The following is a 23354-nucleotide window of genomic DNA, read 5'->3' as shown; positions in this document are numbered from 1 at the left end:
AATGCTCTTATGCATGAAATTAGGGATAAGGACGAATTGTTGTGTATGGAGGGGGGCAAAGGTCTTATTAGCATTTTGCCATAGAGTATGTTTGGATCTGGACGTAGTATATTTTTCTTTCGGGTGTTCCCCTCATTCTAAGCTCTGCTCTAATGGGCTTGTACGTGTCTTCATATACTCTTTTCTTCTTAATATAATGATGCACATTAAAAAATAATAGAAGTAGCACAAAATCAGGAAGGCATTCAATAATTGAGAATATATAAATTGACACCATGGCATGAAAGGAACTCACCATTGTCTGCCGCATCCCGTACCAGATGTGATTTTTCATGCCCAATTGACCAGCTCTGGGTCTCACCGCTGCCCGCTGGTTAGGGTGTTGAGTCAAGGTCGGGTTTGCCCCACATCTTTGCTTGTTGTTTAGTTTTCTCCAAAGTTGGGATGGTGGGAGCTGATTGGGCCTTTGGTGGAGAGAATGGAAGAAGGTTGGTTCAGGAGCTAATTGGGCAGGGATACACTTGTGCTTTTGTCGAATTATTATTTTTTGTATATGCGTATATTGTACATAGTTAATCACTGTTTTTGCCAAAAATAATGGGCGTACACATGTCCACCCACTTCTTACAGTGACTACACCCCTGATATTGGGTGATGATGATAAGGACCATTGTAAATCAACTCCCTCTTCAGAGATGGAGTGCTTTGGCCCATTGCATGAGGCAGCGGGTAAGGGAAGATTGGAGACTTGCAAATACTTGGTGGAGCAGATTGGGTTTGACATCAATGTTGATGCCAACAATGATTCGGGTATGTGCGTGTTTTCTTGCTAGATTAAGTGTTTTCATGTTTTCATTAATTTGATTTAGTTTTTTTTTTTGCTAGTGTGTAGTGTTGGCATGCTATCATTATATATGGCATGCAAACACTGATCATGTGGGTTCATTCTTGTTATATATGCATATATACTTTTCCCTGTCCTATTTTTTGTTTGTTTTGTTTACATGATTTTTCCTCTTTTGCGACATTTTCACTGTTCTAGTTGCCCGATGTAATGTGTTTTTTGCCCGTAAAGTCCGTTGATAGGTTCTTTTGTGCACACACTTTCTCAGGTGACTTGGTCAAGCTAAATGTATTTTATGAATTCGATTTTCTTCTCTGTTTCTTTACAATATGTGACCATGAGTCCGTACCTGATTTTGAGAACCCCCCCTGTAAATGAATGCTTATGATTTCTGAATGACAGTCCCTTGTCCATATGCATCTGCAAAGTGATTTCTGCTTTTAACATTGCATCAGATAGTTTCTTGTAAATTTCTGATGGAAAAGGCCCCCTTTGTCATGTAAACTGTGTTGAAGCGTGACTTTTTATAGATCCAAATTGTAATTATGGTTTGGTATACTATAAATCTATGATGCGTTTGTACTTCGTAGAACTTTAATGCCTTGCATTATGCTGTGATAGTCTCGTACGATGTGTATGTATGATCGGATTAAATTGCTTCTTTGTAACACTTTGCAGGCATGACACCTCTGGCTTGTGCAGTGTCACATGGTAAATCCATTGCTGCGAAGTATTTGCTTGACAAAGGTGCTAATCCTGATAAGCAAGACAACAAAGGCTTTACTCCTCTGCACTACGCTACAAAAGAAGGTTCTCTTTCTGCATCTATTAACATTTGGTATATTTATTAATTGTTTGATCACAAAACAAAGGTACCAACATTACTATTCTTTATATGTTGAAGTTCTGCCTGATATGGTTACTGATGGCCATCATCACTTTGTTTTTGGACTGCATATTCATATGTCTGTACTTAAACAGTGATAGTACATCATACCGATTCAGATTTCCCCCTACCTTTTTGGTTCTTTGTACTATTCGATATGACATTGAATTCAATCATGCATTTGTCATGTGCATTGGGGTATGTGTGTGTATCTTGAATGAAACACACATCACTTGAATGATATACTCCTGATCTATTTTTTTTGTTCTTCCTAAAATAAGAATGTCTAAAATAAAATATTGTTCTTAATGCCACTGCATACTTTTGTTTTTCCTAGGGAAGGACCGACTGGTTCGACTCTTGCTATCTAAAGGAGCTAGTGTTGATGTATTCTCTTGTGAAGGGACGCCACTACATGTTGCTGCCTCATATGGGAAGACTGGCATCATGCAGATTTTGTTGCAGCACAATGCTGATGTAATGGGTATTTTATTTTTTATGTAGTTGAGGAGCATCACTAACATATCTGTAGACTAATTTCTCTTTTACATGTCAAATGACCCCTTTCCCTAAAAACTTGTAGCCAAACAGGGTCTCAGCAGATTTAGGTACACCCATGGCTGCAGTTCTTTGTGTTGCTTCTGGAAGAATTAGTGAGTCTGCTGCTTTGAAGTGCATGAAGCTCCTTGTCAAGGTCTGGTATACAACTTTTTGTTTATCTTCACTGGTAGAGGAACCCAATGTGGATTATTCACTGGATTCCTGTATTTTATGGAGCTGTGTAAATATCGACAAATTCATATGATACATTACTTGTATCCACAGGCCGGTGCTGATTTGAACTGTACAAATCTTGATACTCCATTGGTTATGGCAACTAGCAAATACTTGTCTGAATGTGTTGAGTACTTGTTGGAGGTCGGCGCAGATGCCAATATTCCAAGCAATCATGTAAATTCTTGACTCTTGCAAATTGCTGTTGTTACTTGATTGTTATTCTCCTTGGCACTTTTTTAACCGACATTCTGGTGTTGATGTTGTGTTGCCAACTAGTGGAGCATGACAGGGAAATATTAAATATTCATTATTTCTGATTTAGTATGTCATGTTGTTTTTAACATGCTACTAGATGGACCATATGTCTTCTGTTGACACATGTTCTGATTATGCTCTATGGATATATCCATCTTGTTTTTTTTTTCATAACAGGGCCATATGGCACCAATAGAAATTGCTGCAAAATCTGGAAGGAAAAAGCTTGTGGAGATTCTATTTCCTTTCACTTCACCCATTCAATCTATGTCCAATTGGAATGTTGAAGGAATCATTGCCCATGCAAGATTAAGGCATTCAGAGAACAAGGTATGAACTAAATTTTTACTATGAAGCAAGATGCCTGTTGTTCATTCTCGTTAGTCTTGACCATGATCTTTCTCACTAAATTTTGCTGGCAGATAAATAGAAAAATTGTAGAAATGTAAGTGTAGAACTAACATTTACTTGGACATCGTTACCTAGTTTATCCGGCAAACTTTTTTAGAAAAGAGACTTATCGAGCATAAGTTCCTGCGAAGACGCTATCAGTCAAAGAAAGGAAGGAAGTCATAACACACTTTAGAGAGAAACTTTGCCCAATACTCAATAGGATCTCGATACAGAAATTGGAACAGAATCCTAGTAACTGCTTGAAAGAAACCAAAATAGAAATATGTTGTTCATGGAGATAACATTGCGACATTTTCTCGCTTCAAGCCTGTCAAGTATGTTTTGCTGTGGATATGTACTCACCATTTTTGACCAATTTTAAGGTGTTGTCATTGCAAAAAATGTTCAAAGCTGTAGTCTGGAGAGGAAGTACGTACCAATTTTAAGGTGTGTTTTGCCGAAGTGCTTAAATTTTGCTAGTTTGAGTTTTGTAAAGTTGTACATTAAGTTTACTTTTTGTGTATTTGTCATGGTGCTTAATCACCGTGATTCAGGGTAAGCAAAGTGATAAAGGTAGCCGGGTTAGGCTTAAATTGAATGCAGAAAAAGGCAACCATGAAAGGGGACAAGTTATATCATTGGACATCTAGCCTCGGAAAGCTGCATTAGATACATACTGCTAATATGCATAATTTTTTTAATGGTATAGGACAAGGGAAGTGATAAAGATAAGAAGACTGAGCTAAAATTACTTGGTGCAAAAGCAGTCGAGCGGAAGGACTATGCTGCTGCATCAAAGTTCTACAGTGAGGTAATATATTGTTGCGTGGTCATACCTTCCGATCAGAGCGCTCTGTTGGTTCCATCATTTAACTTTGGCATGAATGCAATAAATTATGATTTTCTATGTGATTCTGGGATAACGGGTTGTGCTTGTTATGATTTGGTTTGATGCAGGCAATCAAAGTGGATCCTGCCGATGCAATGCTGTATTCAAATAGGAGTCTATGTCATCTAAAGAGTGGTGAAGCATATGCTGCTTTGCTTGATGCTAATGCTTGCATAAGGCTGCGAGCTGATTGGCCAAAAGGTCACTATCGGAAGGGAGCTGCCCTCATGTCGCTCAAGGTGAGATTAAATTGCAATTTTCTAGTCGTTTGCTGTTTTACACTTCACCCACGATGTAGATAATCTGCTGCTTGTGTTTATCCTTAGAGGTGTAAGGAAGCATGCCATGCATTCTTGACTGGAGGGAAGCTGGATGCTGCAAATGTGGAGATACGTCAAGCATTTTGGTATGTTTTTTAATCCGAACATAACTTTGTTTTTTCTTTCCCTGGAAAATGCAAAAAGAAAAAATGCGCCTTGATAGAATTTTTTATATATAAGACCAAAGAAGAGTGACACCCGAGAAATACAACACCACACTATTGAAATATATTGCCCGTCTCTCTCCATTAGTTCGGACTTTTGGATGAGTTGGCTGGAGCATGAATTCAATATGGTATCTGAGCCAAGAGGTCTTGAGTTCAAGACCTTGCCAACGCAATATTTAAAAAGAAAATTGATTCTGTGGCCTACATCTCTCCTTCACTTCAGATTCCAGATCCACCAAGCTGTGAGCATGATCACTGAAGTGGTTCCCTTGCGCAAGCATGTCGGGTCGATATGATAGGATGACCTGCTGCCACCAATCCATAAAGGCATCTCCTCTCGAAACAGGCTTTCGCCCTGCTTTATATATAAACAACAACCGAACAAAGTGCACATTTGATAATGTGGCCCTCATAAAACACTGATCCAGGGATAACTGGATCACACAGGAAGAAATCTAACGGTTGTAGCCGCGTGGGGGACCTGTGTGCATCGAGGAAGAAATCTAACGGTTGATACTATTCAAATCGGAGGGCTGGCGCTCGACCGGCCAAATTTTGGGCCGGACCGCCGGCGCCTATCAGTTGCCTTTAGTGAAAGCCATGTTGCTGGGCGAGAATGTGGATGAGACTAATTAGGGTGGAAGCGTCTGTCCTCTTTGGCAGCAAGATCAACAATTCCTCTAATTAAGTCCCTAAAACCACACACATTGAGTAAGTGGAGCTTCGTGAAGGTGGCAAGCATGCCAGCCTTCATAATACCCTAGCATGACTAGAGGAACTCGACTATGAATCTGTCTAGACCAGGGTCTAGCTGCGGTGTTGGTCCCTCACTAAAAGACTATGAATATGGTGAAATTAAGTCTATATTGTGCTAAGCCTTTTAGGTAGTTTATATGGTGTACGAGGATTGGAGGTCAAGAAATCTCTTGTAGAGATAAGGTAGGTGGTGGATTACAAATCCTATACTGCCAAATGCAGAGAGATGCCTATAACATCTCTCGTTGGTCGTAGCGGTAGCATCACAAACAACTCGAGTGTCATGGATAGTCAGACTGGAGAAAACCTTAAGGTAGAAACCAACCGGCTGACATCCTCGGCGGTCATAATGGGAGTGTCGTGGATAGTGCTGCTCTTGCATGCCTTTTTTGTTGAGGAAACCGATGAGGTGCTTAGGCAAGACGATAGCCCTTTGTGTTAATGTTGAGGTAGCCGAGAGTGTATGCCGTGTAGCTGTGGCTGACGTAGCTGCATGAGGGGACACTAGTTGATGTAGAGGACTAGGTTGATGGTGTCGAGGTAGCCGCATGTGAAGCCGTGGGTGCAAATAAGCACATGGAGTTGTAGGCGCAAGGATGCGCTGATAGAAAAGATGGGGACGCGATCCAAGTAGTCGTCAAGAAGGGTGTAGATGACGATTTTGATGTTGTCGAATCCGTTAGAGACGAGTTGCCAGATGGAGTTTCCAGGCCTAGGGACACATCGAGGAAGAAGACATGCATTGTGTTGTCAGACGTGCATAGACGGGTACCATCACAAACTATTTGCCAAGTCAGAGAGAATCGCATTAGGAGGCTTCCAAGACAAGTGTGGTGTGGTGTGCAGGGAAGGAGAGTGCTGGTGCAGGCCATGATTGCCGGAGTAAACAAGGTGTTGTCGGGTCCAAGGTGATGACATTGGCTAGGAAGTTGTGGTGGACAGACAAAGGTGTAGACAAAGGTGTAGTCAGCGGAACCACTAACTACGGCCGTGCTGATTGCGTGTAGCAGCGTGGTGGTACTCAAAGTAGGCGAGGTAGAAGATGATGGTGTGATGAAGACCATGTCCAAACGGTGGTGATGCCATGTCTAGGGATGCCCATGGCGGTAGCCAAGGGAGACCTCGGTTTGCAAGAGTGGCGAAGACGACCGGGTGCGGTGTCACTGTATGATGATAATCAAGATAAACAAAGGATAAGCAAGATAAACAACAGAGGTAAACAATCACAAACTACAAAGCTTTGGTATAACCAAGGAAATAAGGTAAACCACAAGGTAAGTAACGTAACCAATCACGAGTGATACACCCTATATGACGATAAGCAAGATAAACAATCACAAGTGACAAAACTCTGGTATGAAATAATCGAGGCACACATACACGAAGATGTATCCTGATGTTCACTTTCTTGGGTGGAAGCTAGTGACCATTGGAGAGGTGTCGGCAACACCAAGTACACTCGACGCCACAAAGCCTCACCTTCTTCTCCTTGAACCTCGCACAAAAAGTAGGAGTTCAATCACTGGAGGTTGTCCTTGAGTTGACCACCAAACCTTCACAAACACTTCCCGGAGCTTTCCACACCTTAAAAGCTTCCAAAATGGGCTCCTACCGCCTAGGAGTCCCCACAACTCCGAGAGAAGAAGTTTGGCGAAGCACAAGTAGGGGATCGCGATTTTGGCTTGGTAGAAAAGTAGATCTAGGGTTCCTTTTTTATTTCACAAAGTTTGAGCAAGATTGGTTGGAGGGAAAGGGGGGAAGCAAGCCTTGTCAAGGTCAATAATGGGAGGCAACTCTGATCCAAAGTTGGGGTTGTAGGTAGAAGGGGTGGCTTTTATAGCCGCTCCGCCCCACCCACCAAATTCCAAAAATTATCGACATGGACTTACAATCTCAAAGATAAGATCTGGTACAAGTGCAGAGTTATGGTCCATCCAATCGCAAAACCACCAGCCCAAAGATAAAACCCAGAGCTTCGGGGTTTAACTCCGGAGCAAATCAAGAGCTAGGAGACAAAACCCGGAGTTCCGGACCTTAGCTTCGGCTTGTCCAGAGAGGCTGGCACAGGGAAACTTAAGGTGAATGTTGTCGTGTAGGTTTAGGGTTTGACCTTTGTGGTGGACATGGCATATACTTTAGTGATCTAAACGATCCTATATTTCTTTATAGAGGGAGTATATTTTAATATTGTGATCCACCAACTTAAAAGCCACATCGACCCCTCTTTCTAGGGTGGCTTTTCCTATACTCAAAGAATCCAAAACCTCTTGGAAATTACGATGCAAACCCACCTTTTGCCTTTTTTATTTTGGTGGGTGGGGGGGGGGGTCTCTAACCTACATACATTTCCTTTCTTAGGACTATGCATATAGATCACCCGATAATCCCAACTAATAATGTATCATCAACACCAAACTCACTTTAGGGCTTAGATGTCCTTTGAGACGGCTGACAGCCTCCCTATTCACATGAGTTTGTGACAAGTTGACCGGTGTAGGGACGACCCCAATGTCGAAGTAGTCGGCGACACAATCTAATATATGGTCGGCAAACCAAAATAATTGCTTGTGGAGCGATTGGCGAAGAGAAAAACCGACCATGGGAATAAAGAGACTCAAAGACAGCCAATGGAATTGATCAGCAGATGGACCCTAGCTACGGGTTGCACGGCCCCAGGTGGAGATCATACAGATCATTATTTTGGGGCGACATGGCGTGGAAGCTTTGGTGGAGCTAGGTTTAGGATCTTGCAGCTGATACCATGTACTCCCTCCGTTCCAAAATAAATGACTCAACTTTGTACTAATTTTATACTAAAGTTAGTATAAAATTGAGTCATCTATTTTGGATCGGAGGGAGTAAGAATGAATATGGCAGAAGTCAGTGTGTATTTTATTAAGCCCTCGGGCAGTTTATATAGTGTACAAGGCTTGGAAGGAAAGAAGCCTCTCCTAGAGATAAGGTAGTAGATAGATTATAAATCCTATACTACCAAATGCAAACCAGTGCCGATATACTCTTAACACTCACCACCTCGCGCACCTCCTCGAAGAAGGGAGACTCGAGGCTTGCCAAGTCCTCCCAGCGGGATCCTAGAATGATAGGTTCGGCGAGAACTAATGCTCCTTGGTCATTCGCATAAGTGAGTTGAACTGTCCATAGGATGCATCCGCCATGGGCACATGCTGTGAAACCACCACGGCATCAACGATGAAGCTGTGGATCACATTCTCCTGCTTCCGGTCCAGTAGAAAGCGTGCTAGTGGAAGAATGTCGTATTTGCATCCCCTTCCTACAGCGGTGCGATCTTGGATCGCAGACAAGCCGTGGTACACTCCACTCCAGCGAGGCGAGCCTCATTGTGTCATTATGTATATCTCTGTGGCCAGGGTTAATCAAGTTGAAACTGTTCTATGTATCCCACGGCTTGCACGCTCTATTGGAATGTACTCCCTCCGTTTCTAAATATTTGTCTTTCTAGACATTTCGAATGACTACTACATACGGATGTATGTTGACATATTTTAGAGTGTAGATTCACTCATTTTGCTTCGTATGTAGTCACGTGTTGAAATGCCTAGAAAGACAAGTATTTAGGAACGGAGGGAGTACATATTTGTTTATTTATGAGAACTCGTGCTCTTTTATGGTGGTATATATAATTCGTCACAACATTGTGTTTACACAGAAATGCTTGTTCGATAAAGAAAACAATAGAGAAATCTTTGTAACAAATTTAATATTGCCGTCCTCATTTTTAGCTTGAGCTCCACCCTGGAGGCCTCTAAATAGTTATGTCTGACATTTTCATTTTCAGGGAGGCAGCCAAGGCAGTGAAGAAAGAACATTTGGCTGGACAAAGGACCAACTGATCTGATTAGAAGTTCGCATAGGCTTGAGGGAGTTCCTGCTGGGTTGCCTTCCGGCTTCTCTTGTCTATTTTCAACGTAATATTTGTTCAGTGGTGTAGAGAGCCTAGAGCTAGTGCCTTTTTTTTAATTGCGCAACTCACTGTGCAGTGCCTTGCCTTAGAACTGTGACGTGCCGTGACCCATCGTGATCATCACTGCTTGTGCGTGTCCAGAAGATTTATTTACTTTGTCTAGGATGATGATATTATGGTTGCTTTTGTGTACATGCAGCCGGGGAATGTTTATTGCTCTACCGGGAATTGGAATTTGAAACCCCGCCCGCTCAGACATCGGCATCAGCTTCTTGAAGATGTATGCATTGCCCTTTCCCTAGCAGCAAGGGTTCCTAGTGCGAGTAGATGAGTCCTGTTGTTGGCTGATTGGTGCCCTTTGAGAGAGTTTCCTTCCGTTTGCTTTCGTTGTTCACCTTATATCCGCCTCAGATATGGATTGGGTTTTGTGCGAGTAGATGAGGAGTTTCAGAGCAGGGAGCTTGATGAATTCATTCAAAGAGAGTTTGTCGACGTATTCGTCGGATGATGTGTTTATAATGACGAGCAGCATCCAGAAGGAAGTGGAGCATGTTTTGAACTTCAAGGGTTCGATCAACGGGAGGAGAATTGTAAATCGAGATAGGATCGCTGGTGCATGGCTGCTCTACAAGGACTACTTGGCATGATGGATTTTTTTCGGCTCGTTTCCGGATAAGCAAAACCTTGTTCTTGTGTGCGGTGGATGGCGTGGAGGCAAATGATACCTACTTCTGTCTCACAAAGGATTGTTGCGGAAAACTGTCGTTCTCTACTTTGCAAAAATGCATGGTTGCTTTGAGAATGTCATTAATGATATGGTCCGGATGGGAGTGAGCACATGTCTTGATGTCACTGTCAAGTTTGCCCGCTCCATGGTAGAGGTGTTTTGAGAGGAGTACTTGACAGGATTAACTGTTGAAGAGATTGAAAGGTTGATGGCAATTAGAGCAGCAAGAGGTTTTCAGCTATGCTTGGTTTACTTTTTTTTCTTTTTTGGATAAGGTATGCTCGGTTTACGTGATTATATGCATTGGCAATGGAAAAACTATCTCAAAGATTTGCGCATGATGCATCAAGGCCACACCAAAGAGGTCATCATGATACTCGAAACAGTGGCAATTTTTTTAGGGATTTAAGGATGTAGCTATTCTCAGGTCGATCTCAAATGAGCATGAACAGTAAAATCATAAAAATTCTGGTTTTTGTTTCTGTGAAATATTGACAATTTTTCTGAGAGCTTGTAAAATTTCATCATGAAATCACATTTATGGAAGTGGTGGCAAAAGAAAAAATCGGTGCTCCAAAAACATTATTTTCAAAAGCATTTTGGAGTGCTGACCTTGTTTTTTTTGCTGTGACTTCCACGAATGTCATTTCAAAGTGAAAATTTTCATGCTCGTAAAAAATTTGTTAAAGTTTATCACACAAAAATGTCAGAATTTATTTTCGAATTTACAGTTCACCGAGCTCATTTGAGCTCGGAAGCAGCACGACACTTTGTGGATTTAACATGCTTTCTTTACCATGCCTACAAAATACTGCCTACGTCTCATAATGCAAGACTTTTTTGCAAGGTACATTATGGACGGAGGGAAGGGAGTATGAAAAATGTAATTTTTAAATCCTCGGGTTTCTATTTTATTTATTCTATGTGTATATATCAGCCTACATGAAATTTGTACACATCCGAGAGGGCAAATCTTTCGTTCCTGTCGTGTGTGTGGCATGATGTCCCTCGTTCGCCAATATACCTGGCCAAACGGGCCGGCACGGCCCGGTCTGCGGCAATCGTGCCTGGCACGACACGGCACGATTATTAGCCAGGCCGTGCCGCGCCGGCCCACGGGCGGGAGCTCACAGCCCAGGCACGGCACGCAGCCTATCTGGGCCGGCACGCGGCACGCCCAGGCACGCCGGCCAGTTATGGCACGCTGGGTCGCTGGCGCATATTTACCTCGGGTGGCGCGTTTTCCCCCTCTGTACAGCGAAAAAAAGTCCAAAAAATGTCCAAACAAAATGTAGAAAAATATAGAGTATTATGTGGGATAAATCTAGAGTTTTATTAGCGCTTGCCCCATTAAAATCTTCCATCCCAAAGAAGTAAAAGAGTACAAACTATGCTCTAGAAATACTAAAAGATTAAAAGAAATAGAAAGAAATATATTAGAGCACTACAAATGTACGCATGCACTACAAAATTATCGAACATATTAGAGTACTAGATATTTATATAGGACATATTTATTTATATATTTCAAAAAAAATTAAACGGGCCGTGCCGTGCCGGCCCGCGTGCCCAGCCTCCAGGTCCAGGCATGGCCCATGGCGTGCCGCGTGCGGTGCCTGGCCCATTTAGCCCGGGCCGTGCCGTGCCTGGGCCGTGCCATTCCTGCGTGCTACCGGGCCGGCCCAGTTAGCACGGCCGTTTGGCCAGCTATATTCGCCAACGCGCCTTTAACTCTTGATCTGGTGTGAAAGGATTTCTCAAAAAAAAAAAAATCTGATGTGAAAGGGGCGTGCGGGTGGTCCAGGCAAAGACTTGTTGAGCGTGTCTCATGGGCCAGTCTTGGTGTGGTACGATTTGGTGCTCGTGTGAAAAGGCAGGACTTTGGTCGTCTAGGAATAGGATTGTGGACTAAACCCAAATCTATCTATCTCTGGCACGTATTTTTTTCTTCCGAAAATGATCAGATTTATTATTAAAGTTCACCGGAAGTACAGAGCATCTCAAACATAACAAAAATTACATCGAGATTCGAAAACCATCAAACGACCACTACTGCCGCCAGAACTAGCCGCTGACGCACAGGAGCGGATCGTGCCGTGCCTGGCACGGCATGGGTGTACAGATGTACACCCAAATTTTTCTGCAAGAAAAATCTTATATATATAGGCATATATCAATATATGGTAGCAACCACATAGGACGGCAGCAGCCATCCATTTCTGTCCATTGTCCACGCAGCCCATTTCAGATGTACACGCAAATATGCCCAGTTCAGCAGCAGCTAGCAGCCGGCCACGCATGTACGCATGAGACTCACCCAGCAGACGTCTGACAGCCGGTTCTGTCGACAGCCGGTTCCGTCTTCGCTTCTTCCCATGGACGAGGCGGCAGCACGATTCTGTGCCGAACGCCTATGGCGAGCCACAACCAGGCGAGCATGAGCGTTGTGGCGGCGGCCGCCGCAGTCATCGAGGCCGGGAGGGGAGCATGCCAGTGCAAAATTGATGGGCGAATAAGCCACGGCGACAAAGCTGGGAAAGTCGAGTGCGGGTATGGGCGCGCACTGGATTTGCTGGGCGCGTCGGGTCCGAGGAGTAGGGCGTGCGCGTGTGCGTGTGTTGGGTGCATGGGCGTGACCGTGCACCAGGGTAGCGTGTAGGGGCCGTTGGCGAGCCACGCGGGGCGATCGGGGTCGTTTGGCTGGTGCTCACCGCGAGACGCGGGCGCGCGCAGGTGCGTAGCGGGTGCGGCCAGAGCATGCAGAACGTGAAGATGATCGCGGGCGAGTGGAGGCGTGGGTGCGTGCCCAGGGCGCCGGCTCGGGGATATATAGCCGCGTGGTGACGTTGTAATGGTTTGACACAGTCGAGTTCGTGCTCGAGGGAGTAAAGGGGGCGTTCGTGCGCCGGGAAAACCTCTGTGTCCACCGTTTCTTTGAATTCTCTGAACTTCTTCTTCCTCTCTTCGGTGAGCTAGCCACGGCAGCAGTGAGCGAGCAGAGCACGAGGGAGAGGCGAGCTAGGGCTAGAGAGTGGAGGTTCCAACAATTGGTATCAGAGCCACGTTGAGGAGGGAGCTCGCCGACGATGTCCATCGTGCCGTACGCCGGCGGATCAGGCAACATGGTGGCGCATGCAGCGCCGGTGCTCACGGGGGAGAACTACATCACCTGGGCCATCAAGGTGGAGGCCGACCTGGACGCCGCCGGGCTGTGGGAGGCGATGGTGCCGCCGGAGGACGCTGCGTCGGCGGTGATTGCCAAGAAGGATAAGCCGGCGCGGGCTTACCTGCTCCGGGCGCTCGCCGACGATTTGCTGCTGCAGGTGGCCGCAAAGAAGATCGCGGCGGAGATATGGAGCAGTCTGAAGGCCCGGTTCGTCAGGGCTGATCGCGTGCGGGCGGCGCGGCTGGGCACGCTACGCGGGGAATTCGAGCTCCTGCGCATGGTGAGTGACGAGTCGCTGGACGCGTTCGCGGGGAAGATCAGCGGCATGGCGGCGCGCTACACCGGGCTGGGAGCGACCCTCGACGACGCGGCGATGGTGAGGAAGCTCCTGGACTGCGTCCCGGATCGTCTGTACGCGGCGGTCGCCGGGATGGAGCAGTTCTGCAACTTGTCGGAGCTGCTCTTCGAGGACGCGCTCGGGCGCCTGAAGGCGTTCGACGAGCGGCTGTGTCGGCGAGGACAGGCAGGCGGCGAGGGCGCGGACGGGAAGCTGCTATACACCGCGGCACAGTGGCGTGCGCGTGAGCGGCGTCGGGGCGGTGCACGCGGAGAGGATGACGACGACGGCGTGGCGAGCACGGCATCAGGCGGCGGGGACAACCGTCGCGGGAAGTGCTACAAGTGCGGCGTCAGAGGGCACTTCAAGCGGGAGTGCCCCCTGCTGCGGAAGGAGCCGGCCGCGGGGCGTGCGCTGATGGTGGACGTGGACGTCGAGGACGCCGGGCTGCTCCGAGCCGCGGCTTAGGGCGTGAATGATGGGCGAATAAGCCACGGCGACAAAGCTGGGCAGGTCGAGTGCGGGTATGGGCGCGCACTGGACTTGCTGGGCGCGTCAGGTCCGAGGAGTAGGGCGTGCGTGTGTGCGTGTGTTGGATGCATGGGCGTGACCGTGCACCAGGGTAGCGTGCAGGGGCCGTTGGCGAGCCATGCGGGGCGATTGGGGTCGTTCGGCTGGTGCTCACCGCGAGATGCGGGCGCGCGCAGGTGCGTAGCGGGCGCGGCCAGAGCACGCAGAACATGGAGATGATCGTGGGCGAGTGGAGGCGTGGGTGCGTGCCCAGGGCGCCGGCTCGGGGATCCGCGTGGTGACGTTGTAATGGTTTGACACAGTCGAGTTCGTGCTCGAGGGAGTAAAGGGGGCGTTCGTGCGCCGGGAAAACCTCTGTGTCCACAGTTTCTCTGAATTTCTCCGAATTTCTTCTTCCTCTCTTCGGTGAGCTAGCCACGGCAGCAGTGAGCGAGCAGAGCACGAGGGAGAGGCGAGCTAGGGCTAGAGAGTGGAGGTTCCAACAAAAATGGCTCCAACATGACCAACAACCTCATCTCTAAGCCTAAGATGAATCCCCTTCCAAGTTCCAACTCTGAAAATTTTCTTCTCTATTTTGTAATTTTCTTTGTCTTGTGAGATATTGTTGCTATTGTAAACAATCTGTATTGCAGTGGATCAATTGGCTTCTCAGGGTGAAAAAAAAAATTTGAACACCCAAAGTTGAATTCCTGGATCCGCCACTGCTGACGCATTGTTGTCACCGCTCCCCTGCCGAGCCAGCTTGACCTTGTCGATGACAGCCGGAAAATCTTCGTGCACATGCCCTAAGGACCAGCGCCCTAGAGCTGCAGTTATCGCCATTGAACTCTTGCATAGATCTGAAACACCTGACATCAAATATCGCTACATGACGAGAAATTACCGCAACCTCACCGCCCCAAGGAGATGGCAGGAATCTATGCTAAAGCCCCGTCAACTACTTCCAGACGGACGAATTCGAGTAGGATTAAAGCCCGGAAGACAAACTCGAAGAAGAAACGTCGCCATCCGCCCGTGATTGCAGCGAAAGAGGATTTTCAGACTTCTATTTGAAATATATTAATTGGTACTACTTACGTTGGACAATTTGGTTCAAGAGAGTTTACGTTGGCATGTACATGCTTCCATTTCCTTTCTCATCCAAGAAAAAAAAAAGTATTTCTCAATATTCCGTGTTTGTATTTTTTTTCGTATCGCAAAGGTCAGTTACAATCACAAAATTTCATTGATCACTACATGAAATTTTATTAGTATTTTCCGACAAATGGTAGATTTTATTAACTCAAAATGATGCATCAAGTGGATATAAACATAGAGAGTACACAACTGATCTCTGCATAGCTAGGACGCAAACAGCGCCAACGCGTGCATACATACACCCAAAATACGCTGGTAAGTAGGAAAGTAATATAAGACCAAAGCTATGCTTAAGGGAGGAAAAAGAAAAAGAAAGCCTAAAGAGATCAAATACGCAATCCAAGGACTACAACTATGGCCATATCCGCACCAACCATCTCATGAACTCACAAGGGCAATGGGGTTGTTCAACAGAAACGCCTTCAGAATGGGAGCGACGCTCAAACATCGCCGTCACCGCATCCAACCACCAAAGATCGGTTTCTAGGTTTCCACCTTGCAGAACCCGTCCAAGCATATCCGGGCGATGCCTTCCAGAAGGTAACAAAGTAAGAAAATCACCATTGACCAACTTGGGTCAGACCTAGATTTTCACCCTAGAGCTCGTCGAAGCCAATCATGTGTTCTCGCCACCACTTTTCCACGATCCCAGCAGCTACATATGTTGGACTAGAAAACCGACCGCCGACACTGCACAAGCATGCCATTTGTGTCAAGCCGTAGTCCGTAGATTGCCTCCCACTACTCTAGGAACCCACCAGATCTAGAGAGAGGATCCATCATGAAGATGTTTCGATGGCGACCAAAATCAGCTGCGAGGCCGCCGTGGCAGGTTGTTGTCATAGCCGCCGGAGATGGAGAAGCCGGATCCATAAAAAACAGGTCCCAACCAGCATCAGCGAGGACGCGGCTACCCCTGAGCTCCAACACACCGCTGTACCGCCAGTGGTGGCCGAACCCCACCCCCCAACGGCCACTACCACGTCGTTCCTGATCTGGCGAGGCAAAACCCAACCACGCCAGTGGTAGGGACCACATCCACACAGCTGGACGTTGAGGCCAGACTTCGCCTATCATGGGGAAGAGCCGCCAGGGCAGCGACAGCGTGAGCCAAACACCGTTGGCGAGTTCCAATCGAGAGAGGAAGGTGGTTGTAGAGCAGACGCATGTGCGGGAGAGCTCCCGCCATTGCTGACGACCGCGAGAGGCTTTGGCGAGGAGGAGAGGAGGCGGAAGGGCTAGAACGACGGCAGCAGTTCTGCCGCCCGAGTCGCCCACGGGACGATGCGGGGGCGGGGGCCCCTTCGCCTGTAATTTATTAAGATCGATATTGTATGAATTTGTCATGAAACCGCAAACTGTCATGAAAACCCAATAAAACTTGGACTATGGTCAAATATAATCTACAATAGAGCGTACCACCGTAGCATGTCATCAGAACCCCGCGTTATGGAACAACTAAGTTAACCTAGAAGCCCAGTAAATTGTGAGTTTAGATGGTAGGACTAAAAAGGAAAAATGCAGTGTGTGCTGTGATAGGCCCGTTTAGATGCTATTTCCGCGCTACAAATTTGAAAATGATGTTTGTATGACCTTACGAAGCCAATCATCGGGTATTTTGTATCGTGTTTATATCTGTCTCTGACCAGAAGATTTTTACTCACCCAAGAGGGCAGCAAAATCTTTTCATTCCAGTCTAGAGGTAATAGTAAATACTGAGGAGGCAGACCCCCGAGCCGCTCCCGCGAGCGTCCTCGGGGGAAACCCTAGCCGCCGCCCCTCGTACTCCCTCGTCGACCTCTCCCCCCGCCGCCACCGCACAACGCCGCCGGGCAAAGACCGGCCGGCGTTGGTGGCGGCGGGGATCTTGCCCCTCTCCTCGCGATGGGCGTCCAACGCGGGACGGCGCGGCGCGAGATGGCGCTGGGCTGGGCGGGGCCCAGCGGCGCGGCGGAGGGCGTGCTGGGTGGCGGCGCCCCTGCCTGGCGGCGGTGCAGCTGCGGCTTTAGGCCGCTCCAACGCGCGGCGGCTGTGGCTTCTCTGGCGGCGGCGCGAGGTATCCCGGTGGCGGCTTGGTGGCATGGCGCGGCGGAGCTCCGGCGATGACTCGGCGGCGGGCTGGAGGGCTAGGCACCATCCAGTGGTGCTGCCTCCGCGGCGGTTGCGGCTTGGGGCCCTGGACCCCGATCCGATCTGGATCTGGTGGTGCCGGGGTCTGGGCCATGGCGGCTGGCGAGGCAGGGGTTTCATCGGGGCTTGTCGGCCTCTAGGCACCATGGGGGTGCCGGCGGCGACGCGTGCCTGGCGTGGTGACACTGGTGGACGTGGTGGTCATCTTCTTCCCGAGATGGCCGGCCAGAGGCTTGGTGATCGGATCTCGAGATCCATCATCTTGTCCCGGCTGCGAGTGGGGGAGACATGGTTGTCGGTGAAAACCGAGCCGACGGCAGGCGATGGCGGCGTTCTCGCTGTTACCTTGATGAAGGCATCGTCGTGTAACTTCTGTCGATCCACTCGTGCTGCTCCGGGGGAAACCCTAGGATCTGGTGTTCCAGATCGGACGATGGCGGCACTGCGGTGTCGTTTCTCTCTTGGGAGCATTGTTTGCGGAGCAGCGCTGGATGTCAGAGGCAGGAGGTGGAGCGGCTTCGTCTTGCACGGAGGTTCGGTGGTGATGTCAAGTCATGCCTGACCGGCAGGTGCTACGCTTCATGCCTGGTCGGCAGGTGCTACGCACGACAGATCTACCAAGGACTTCAAGCTGTGTCGGCTGGTGATACCTGGCAGCATGGCGCTGAGGTGTATCAGTGGCGACCGCGACGTGCTCAGCTGTGTGCGCGCAGGGAGGAGGTGCCGTTTGGCGCCGTGGTGGCGTCGATGATAGCTAGACCGATTAAGGTTGATGCATCAATACAGTTCTGAAGATGGAGCGGTGGTAGTTGGCGGCGGCGGCATCTGAGTGCACGCCGGACCGGTGGTAGTTGGCGGCGGCGGCATCTGAGTGCACGCCGGACCGGTGAGACCCATGCCCGGCAGGCGTCCTGAATGGGTTCTCAGGTCTTAGATGTTATGTTTGGCTGTGATGTCTGTTTGGTATTAGGCCCAGGCTATCTGCGCCCCTTCATCAGTTGGATAGAGGTGCTTAGACGGCGGCTTTAGTCTTACTGTTGTATTACTTTGTAAGGTCTTGTGAAAATAATTAATAAAGTGGCCGTATGTATCGTCCAGATGCAGAGGCCGGGGGTCATCCTCCTTTTGCTAGTGTAGACTCAAGAAATTGGATTGCAGTTACGTACATGGCATCATGCGTCTACTCTCTTTGTGTGTGGGAAGGACCAAGACATGAGCGAGGTCTATGGTCTGGTCTTGGCACCAGCAACTTGGACTCAATTGCTTTGTGTTGACTGACTTAAGAGCTCGTAACAGTGCAAGACATAATGGCTAAATATAGAGTTGCCGTGCGCACAGAATTAATCACATCCCCATCAACTTTTTAACACACGAATACTTTGCTTGCGGTCTTTTAATATCTTCTGCAGGACATCAAAACTAATGTGTAGTGCCTTATTTCATTCTTACGTTTTATGTGTAGAAATAGAACATATATCGATAAAGAATATTTTCTTTCATTCAGTCCATATATATACCGAGGTGATGCCGTAGCACAATGGACAGGCGCGAGATAATTTCTTTCTTTCTTTCTTTCTTTTTCTAGTGTACATTTGTATAGCTTTTCCTTTCCCTTTCTGGCTTTCAGCCGTCCTGAACCTTGACCTGTATTTCTTGGGGTGTCTCATCCTATCTTAATGAATGAAATCAGCACAATGCTGTTTTTCGTCAAAAATATATACCGAGCTGATGCCGTAGCAGACTACTCGAGTCTTGACTACTGTCTACTAGTAGTGGGAGCACTCCATCCGGCCACTATACATATATAAGATCTTGCACAGAAAGCATCAGATCAGAGGCAGCAGCAGGTTGGTGGCCATGGCATTGTCTGGCCTCAATTTCGCCGTACTGCTGCTCTCGCTCTCCATGTTCTCTCACGCCAGCAAACCGTGCGTCGAGCAGGAGAAAGGCTCCCTCCTCCAGTTTCTCGCCGTCCTGACGAGGGACAGCGGCCTTGCCGTGTCGTGGCGCAACAACGGCACGGCAGACTGCTGTTCATGGGACGGCGTCACCTGCGACATGGACGGGACGGTCGTCGAGGTCTCGCTGGCCAACAGAGGCCTCGAAGGCCATATCTCGCCGGCTCTTGGTGACCTCACCGGACTGCGGCGCCTCAACCTCTCCCACAACTCGCTGTCCGGTGGCCTGCCACTCGAGCCGCTCGTGTCGGCCGGCAGGGTCGTCGTCGTCGACGTCAGCTTCAACCGCCTCAGCGGAGAGCTAGGCGAGCTGCCAGCAGCAGCATCTTCGGCCACTCACGGCCGGCTGCTGCCGCTGCAGGCGCTGAACGTCTCCAGCAACATGTTCACCGGAGATTTTCCATCGAGCTCATGGAAGCTGACGTCAAATCTGGTGGTGCTCAACGCGAGCAACAACAGCTTTAGCGGGCAGGTGCCGTCTTCTTTCTGCCTTGCATCACCATCCTCCTTTGCTGTGCTTGACCTCCAGTACAACAAGTTGAGTGGTGCCATCCCGCCTGCGCTTGGCAATTGCTCCATGCTCAGGGTGCTCAGCATTGGTCATAACAACCTATCCGGGACTATCCCGGATGAACTCTTCAAATCTACCTCCCTGCTAGAGCGCCTCTCCTTTCGCAACGCTGGGTTACGAGGAAGACTTGATGGTGCACACGTGGCCAAGCTCACTCGCTTGGCTGCTCTAGACCTTGGAGAGAACAATTTCACTGGCAAGGTTCCAGAATCCATAGGCCAGCTCAGGAGATTGGAGGAGCTCCTTTTGGACTACAACCAGATGTCTGGGGAGCTGCCACCGAGTCTGTGCAACTGTACAAGCCTCACAGACATTAACCTCAAGAACAACAAGTTTGGTGGAGAGCTCGGCAGTGTCAACTTTGCCACGCTGCAAAATCTAAAACGATTAGATGTTGCAGCAAACAACTTCACTGGTGTGATTCCGGAAAGCATCTACTTCTGCACAAATTTGATGGCACTGCGAGTGTCTAGAAACAATTTCCATGGTGAGCTCTCTCCTAGGATCCTCAACCTCAAGTCCCTCACCTTCCTATCACTTTATTACAACTCCTTCACAAACATCACAAAGGCATTTCAGATCCTAAAGAGGTCCAATAGTATCAGGGCCTTGTTCGTGGGCAAGAACTTCATGCGTGAAGCCATGCCACAGGACGAAACCATGGATGGTTTTGACAATCTGCGAGCTCTTGGAATAGATCACTGCTCGTTAACTGGTAAGATGCCAACATGGGTGTCAAAACTCAAAAACCTGGAGGTATTACTTCTGAACCACAATCGATTGGAAGGACAACTACCAAGCTGGATCAAGGACCTAAACTGTCTCTTATATCTGAACCTATCAAACAACACCCTTTCTGGGAAGATTCCAACGGAACTATTGGATATGACAATGCTTAAATCAATCAAGCCTGCAGCTCATTTGGATCCAAGTTATTTTGCCCTGCCTATTTATATGACTTTTTGGCATCAATACCGCCAGGCTAGTGCCTTCCCTGAAGTGCTGGACTTGAGCAATAATAACTTCACTGGGAGGATCCCTGGAGACATTGGTCAGTTAGAAGCACTCAATACACTCAATCTAAGCTTCAACAGATTGGATGGAGAAATCCCACATTCTCTCTGTAACCTCACGAACCTGCAGGTTCTTGATTTATCCAGCAATCTTCTTACGGGTGAGATCCCGGCGGCTCTGAAAAATTTGCACTTCCTTTCCAAGTTCAATGTCTCTAACAATGACCTGGAAGGGCCTGTTCCAACAGAAGGGCAATTAAGTACATTTCCAAATTCTAGTTTTGATGGCAACCCAAAGCTCTGTGGCTCTATGCTTTCTCATCAGTGTAATCCTAATTATCCTACAGAAGCAGCTCCGACATCCATTATGATCACAAGGGACTGCAGCGAGAAGATCATTTTCGCCGTCGCCTTTGCTGTGTCCTTTGGACTAGGAGTGCTATACGAGCAGTTAGTTCTCTCCACATTTCACTGCTGCTTTCAGTCGTAATTCGTGCTACCTCGTGTATTTGGAACAGGTTGAGCTGAACCCAGCAAAGTTAAGAAACAGCTAGACAGTGGTTCATACCCATGTCCACCTTGTCAAATAATGTCTTCTCACCTTATATATCAATAGCTTGTTCTCAATGCAAGAGGCCCTACTACTTATGTACTGTATTTATCTTGTTCTCAAGAGGTACTTAGATTACACTAATACCTCGAACTATAACACTATTGTACATGTATTTTGTGTGTTCCATGTCCTACTTTCCCAAATGATCCATTCTTGTGTATGTATTTTGTGTTTCCTGTGACATTCTTTATTTAACCGTGCGTCAACTGGCCATTTTGTATTTCTCCCTTTTCAATTTTCATAACCATTAATCATCGCTTATGCTAATTTAGAGCTCGAAGAACTTGTATCCAGATCATGGCTTTCACTTTTAGTGAGATTTCGGTGAAATTCACTTAATTTCAGTAAATTCAGTAGACACTGAAATATTACGTTTCAGCTAAAATATTTCAATAATTTCAGTACAACACAGGAATTCAAATATTTTTCAAAATATTTTTTCAAATTTCTAAAAAAATATTGAATTCAAGTGAATATTTCGGTCATTTGGCTGAAATGCAAACTGAAATCACTGAAATTCACTAAACCATGATCCAGATGCAGTCCTTCGCAAAGAAACAAAATGTGTACTTAGGGTTCGTTTGGCACGGCTCCTCATTAGATGCTTCTTTGGAGGAGTCACTTTTTGCAGCTCCGGTTCTTAGCCAAAAACGGCTTTAGCCCCTCTCTATCACGAGAAAACTGATCCTCCTAAAGTGTCCTGTACGCTTCCTCCCTAGAAGCCACTGCCAGACCGGAGCCATGCTAAACAAGTCTTTTTTTTTTGGCGTGAAGTCCTCATAACACACAGGGACTAAAATTTTCCTGAGCTGGGGCAACATTGTTCCTATCAAGGACAATAATGTTGGCTAAAATCTCTATCCTCCATTAGGCCAACCTATCTTTGCTTTTGACAGAATAGTCGTTTTAGTCTCTTAACTATTGCTTGAGGCTCATAGTAGTCCCTGAACTTTCAAAATGGCAATTTTAGTTCTCAAACTCTACATTTAAGCTCAATTTCATCATAGAACCATGCTGATTGCGTGTAGAAGCGTGGTGGTACTCAAAGTAGGCGAGGTAGAAGATGATGGTGTGATGAAGACCATGTCCAAACGGTGGCGATGCCATGTCTAGGGAGGCCGCGGTAGCCAAGGGAGACCTCGGTTTGCAAGAGTGGCGAAGACGACCGGGTGCGGTGTCACTGTATGATGATAATCAAGATAAACAAGGGATAAGCAAGATAAACAACAGAGGTAAACAATCACAAACTACAAAGCTTTGGTATAACCGAGGAAATAAGGTAAACCACAAGGTAAATAAGGTAACCAATCACGAGTGATACACCCTATATGACGATAAGCAAGATAAACAATCACAAGTGACAAAAGTATGGTATGAAATAATTGAGGCACACATACACGAAGATGTATCCTGATGTTCACTTTCTTGGGTGGAAGCTAGTGACCATTGGAGAGGTGTCGGCAACACCAAGTACACTCGACGCCACAAAGTCTCACCTTCTCCTTGAACCTCACACAAAAAGTAGGAGTTCAATCACTGGTGGTTGTCCTTGAGTTGACCACCAAACCTTCACAAACACTTCCCGGAGCTTTCCACACCTTAAAAGCTTCCAGAATGGACTCCTACCGCCTAGGAGTCCCCACAACTCCGAGAGAAGAATTTGGCGAAGCACAAGTAGGGGATCACGATTTTGGCTTGGTAGAAAAGTAGATCTAGGGTTCCTTTTTGATTTCACAAAGTTTTAGCAAGATTGGTTGGAGGGAAAGGTGGGAAGCAAGCCTTGTCAAGGTCAATAATGGGAGGCAACTCTGATCCAAAGTTGGGGTTGTAGGTAGAAGGGGTGGCTTTTATAGCCGCTCCGCCCCACCCACCAAATTCCAAAAATTATCGACATGGACTTACCAAAAAAGGGTTTTCCCCCGCTTTGTATTCCAAAGCACC

At 47.3% G+C, this 23354-nt stretch overlaps 2 protein-coding genes across 2 annotated transcripts; both read left to right on the top strand.

The window, feature by feature from the left end:
* The first annotated feature begins 695 nt into the window (after positions 1–695).
* LOC119295669 (ankyrin-1-like) lies at positions 696–9159 on the top strand. The gene is made up of 10 exons (XM_037574112.1): positions 696–810; positions 1523–1654; positions 2068–2207; positions 2314–2424; positions 2556–2681; positions 2940–3092; positions 3865–3966; positions 4113–4283; positions 4371–4450; positions 9105–9159. Exons 1-10 carry the CDS (start codon positions 696–698, stop codon positions 9157–9159), a joined length of 1185 nt encoding a protein of 394 aa, XP_037430009.1.
* A 9956-nt stretch (positions 9160–19115) lies between these two features.
* On the top strand, positions 19116–21290 carry LOC119295658 (receptor-like protein 2). The gene has a single exon (XM_037574101.1). It carries the CDS (start codon positions 19116–19118, stop codon positions 21288–21290), a length of 2175 nt encoding a protein of 724 aa, XP_037429998.1.
* The last annotated feature ends 2064 nt before the right edge of the window (positions 21291–23354 follow it).

Source organism: Triticum dicoccoides, chromosome 1A, assembly GCF_002162155.2.
Source record: "Triticum dicoccoides isolate Atlit2015 ecotype Zavitan chromosome 1A, WEW_v2.0, whole genome shotgun sequence".
NCBI classification, from domain to species: domain Eukaryota; kingdom Viridiplantae; phylum Streptophyta; class Magnoliopsida; order Poales; family Poaceae; genus Triticum; species Triticum dicoccoides.
Note: the sequence above shows the minus strand (reverse complement) of the source record. Positions and strands in the feature narration are given on the sequence as shown.

Bases quoted from the DNA above. Each gene is read 5' to 3' on its own strand.
- LOC119295658 (XM_037574101.1), top strand. From the start codon at position 19,116: ATGGCATTGTCTGGCCTCAATTTCGCCGTACTGCTGCTCTCGCTCTCC.
- LOC119295669 (XM_037574112.1), top strand. From the start codon at position 696: ATGGAGTGCTTTGGCCCATTGCATGAGGCAGCGGGTAAGGGAAGATTG. The intron at 811-1,522 runs GTATGTGCGTGT...AACACTTTGCAG, and splicing joins TGATGCCAACAATGATTCGG to GCATGACACCTCTGGCTTGT. The intron at 2,425-2,555 runs GTCTGGTATACA...TTGTATCCACAG, and splicing joins GCATGAAGCTCCTTGTCAAG to GCCGGTGCTGATTTGAACTG.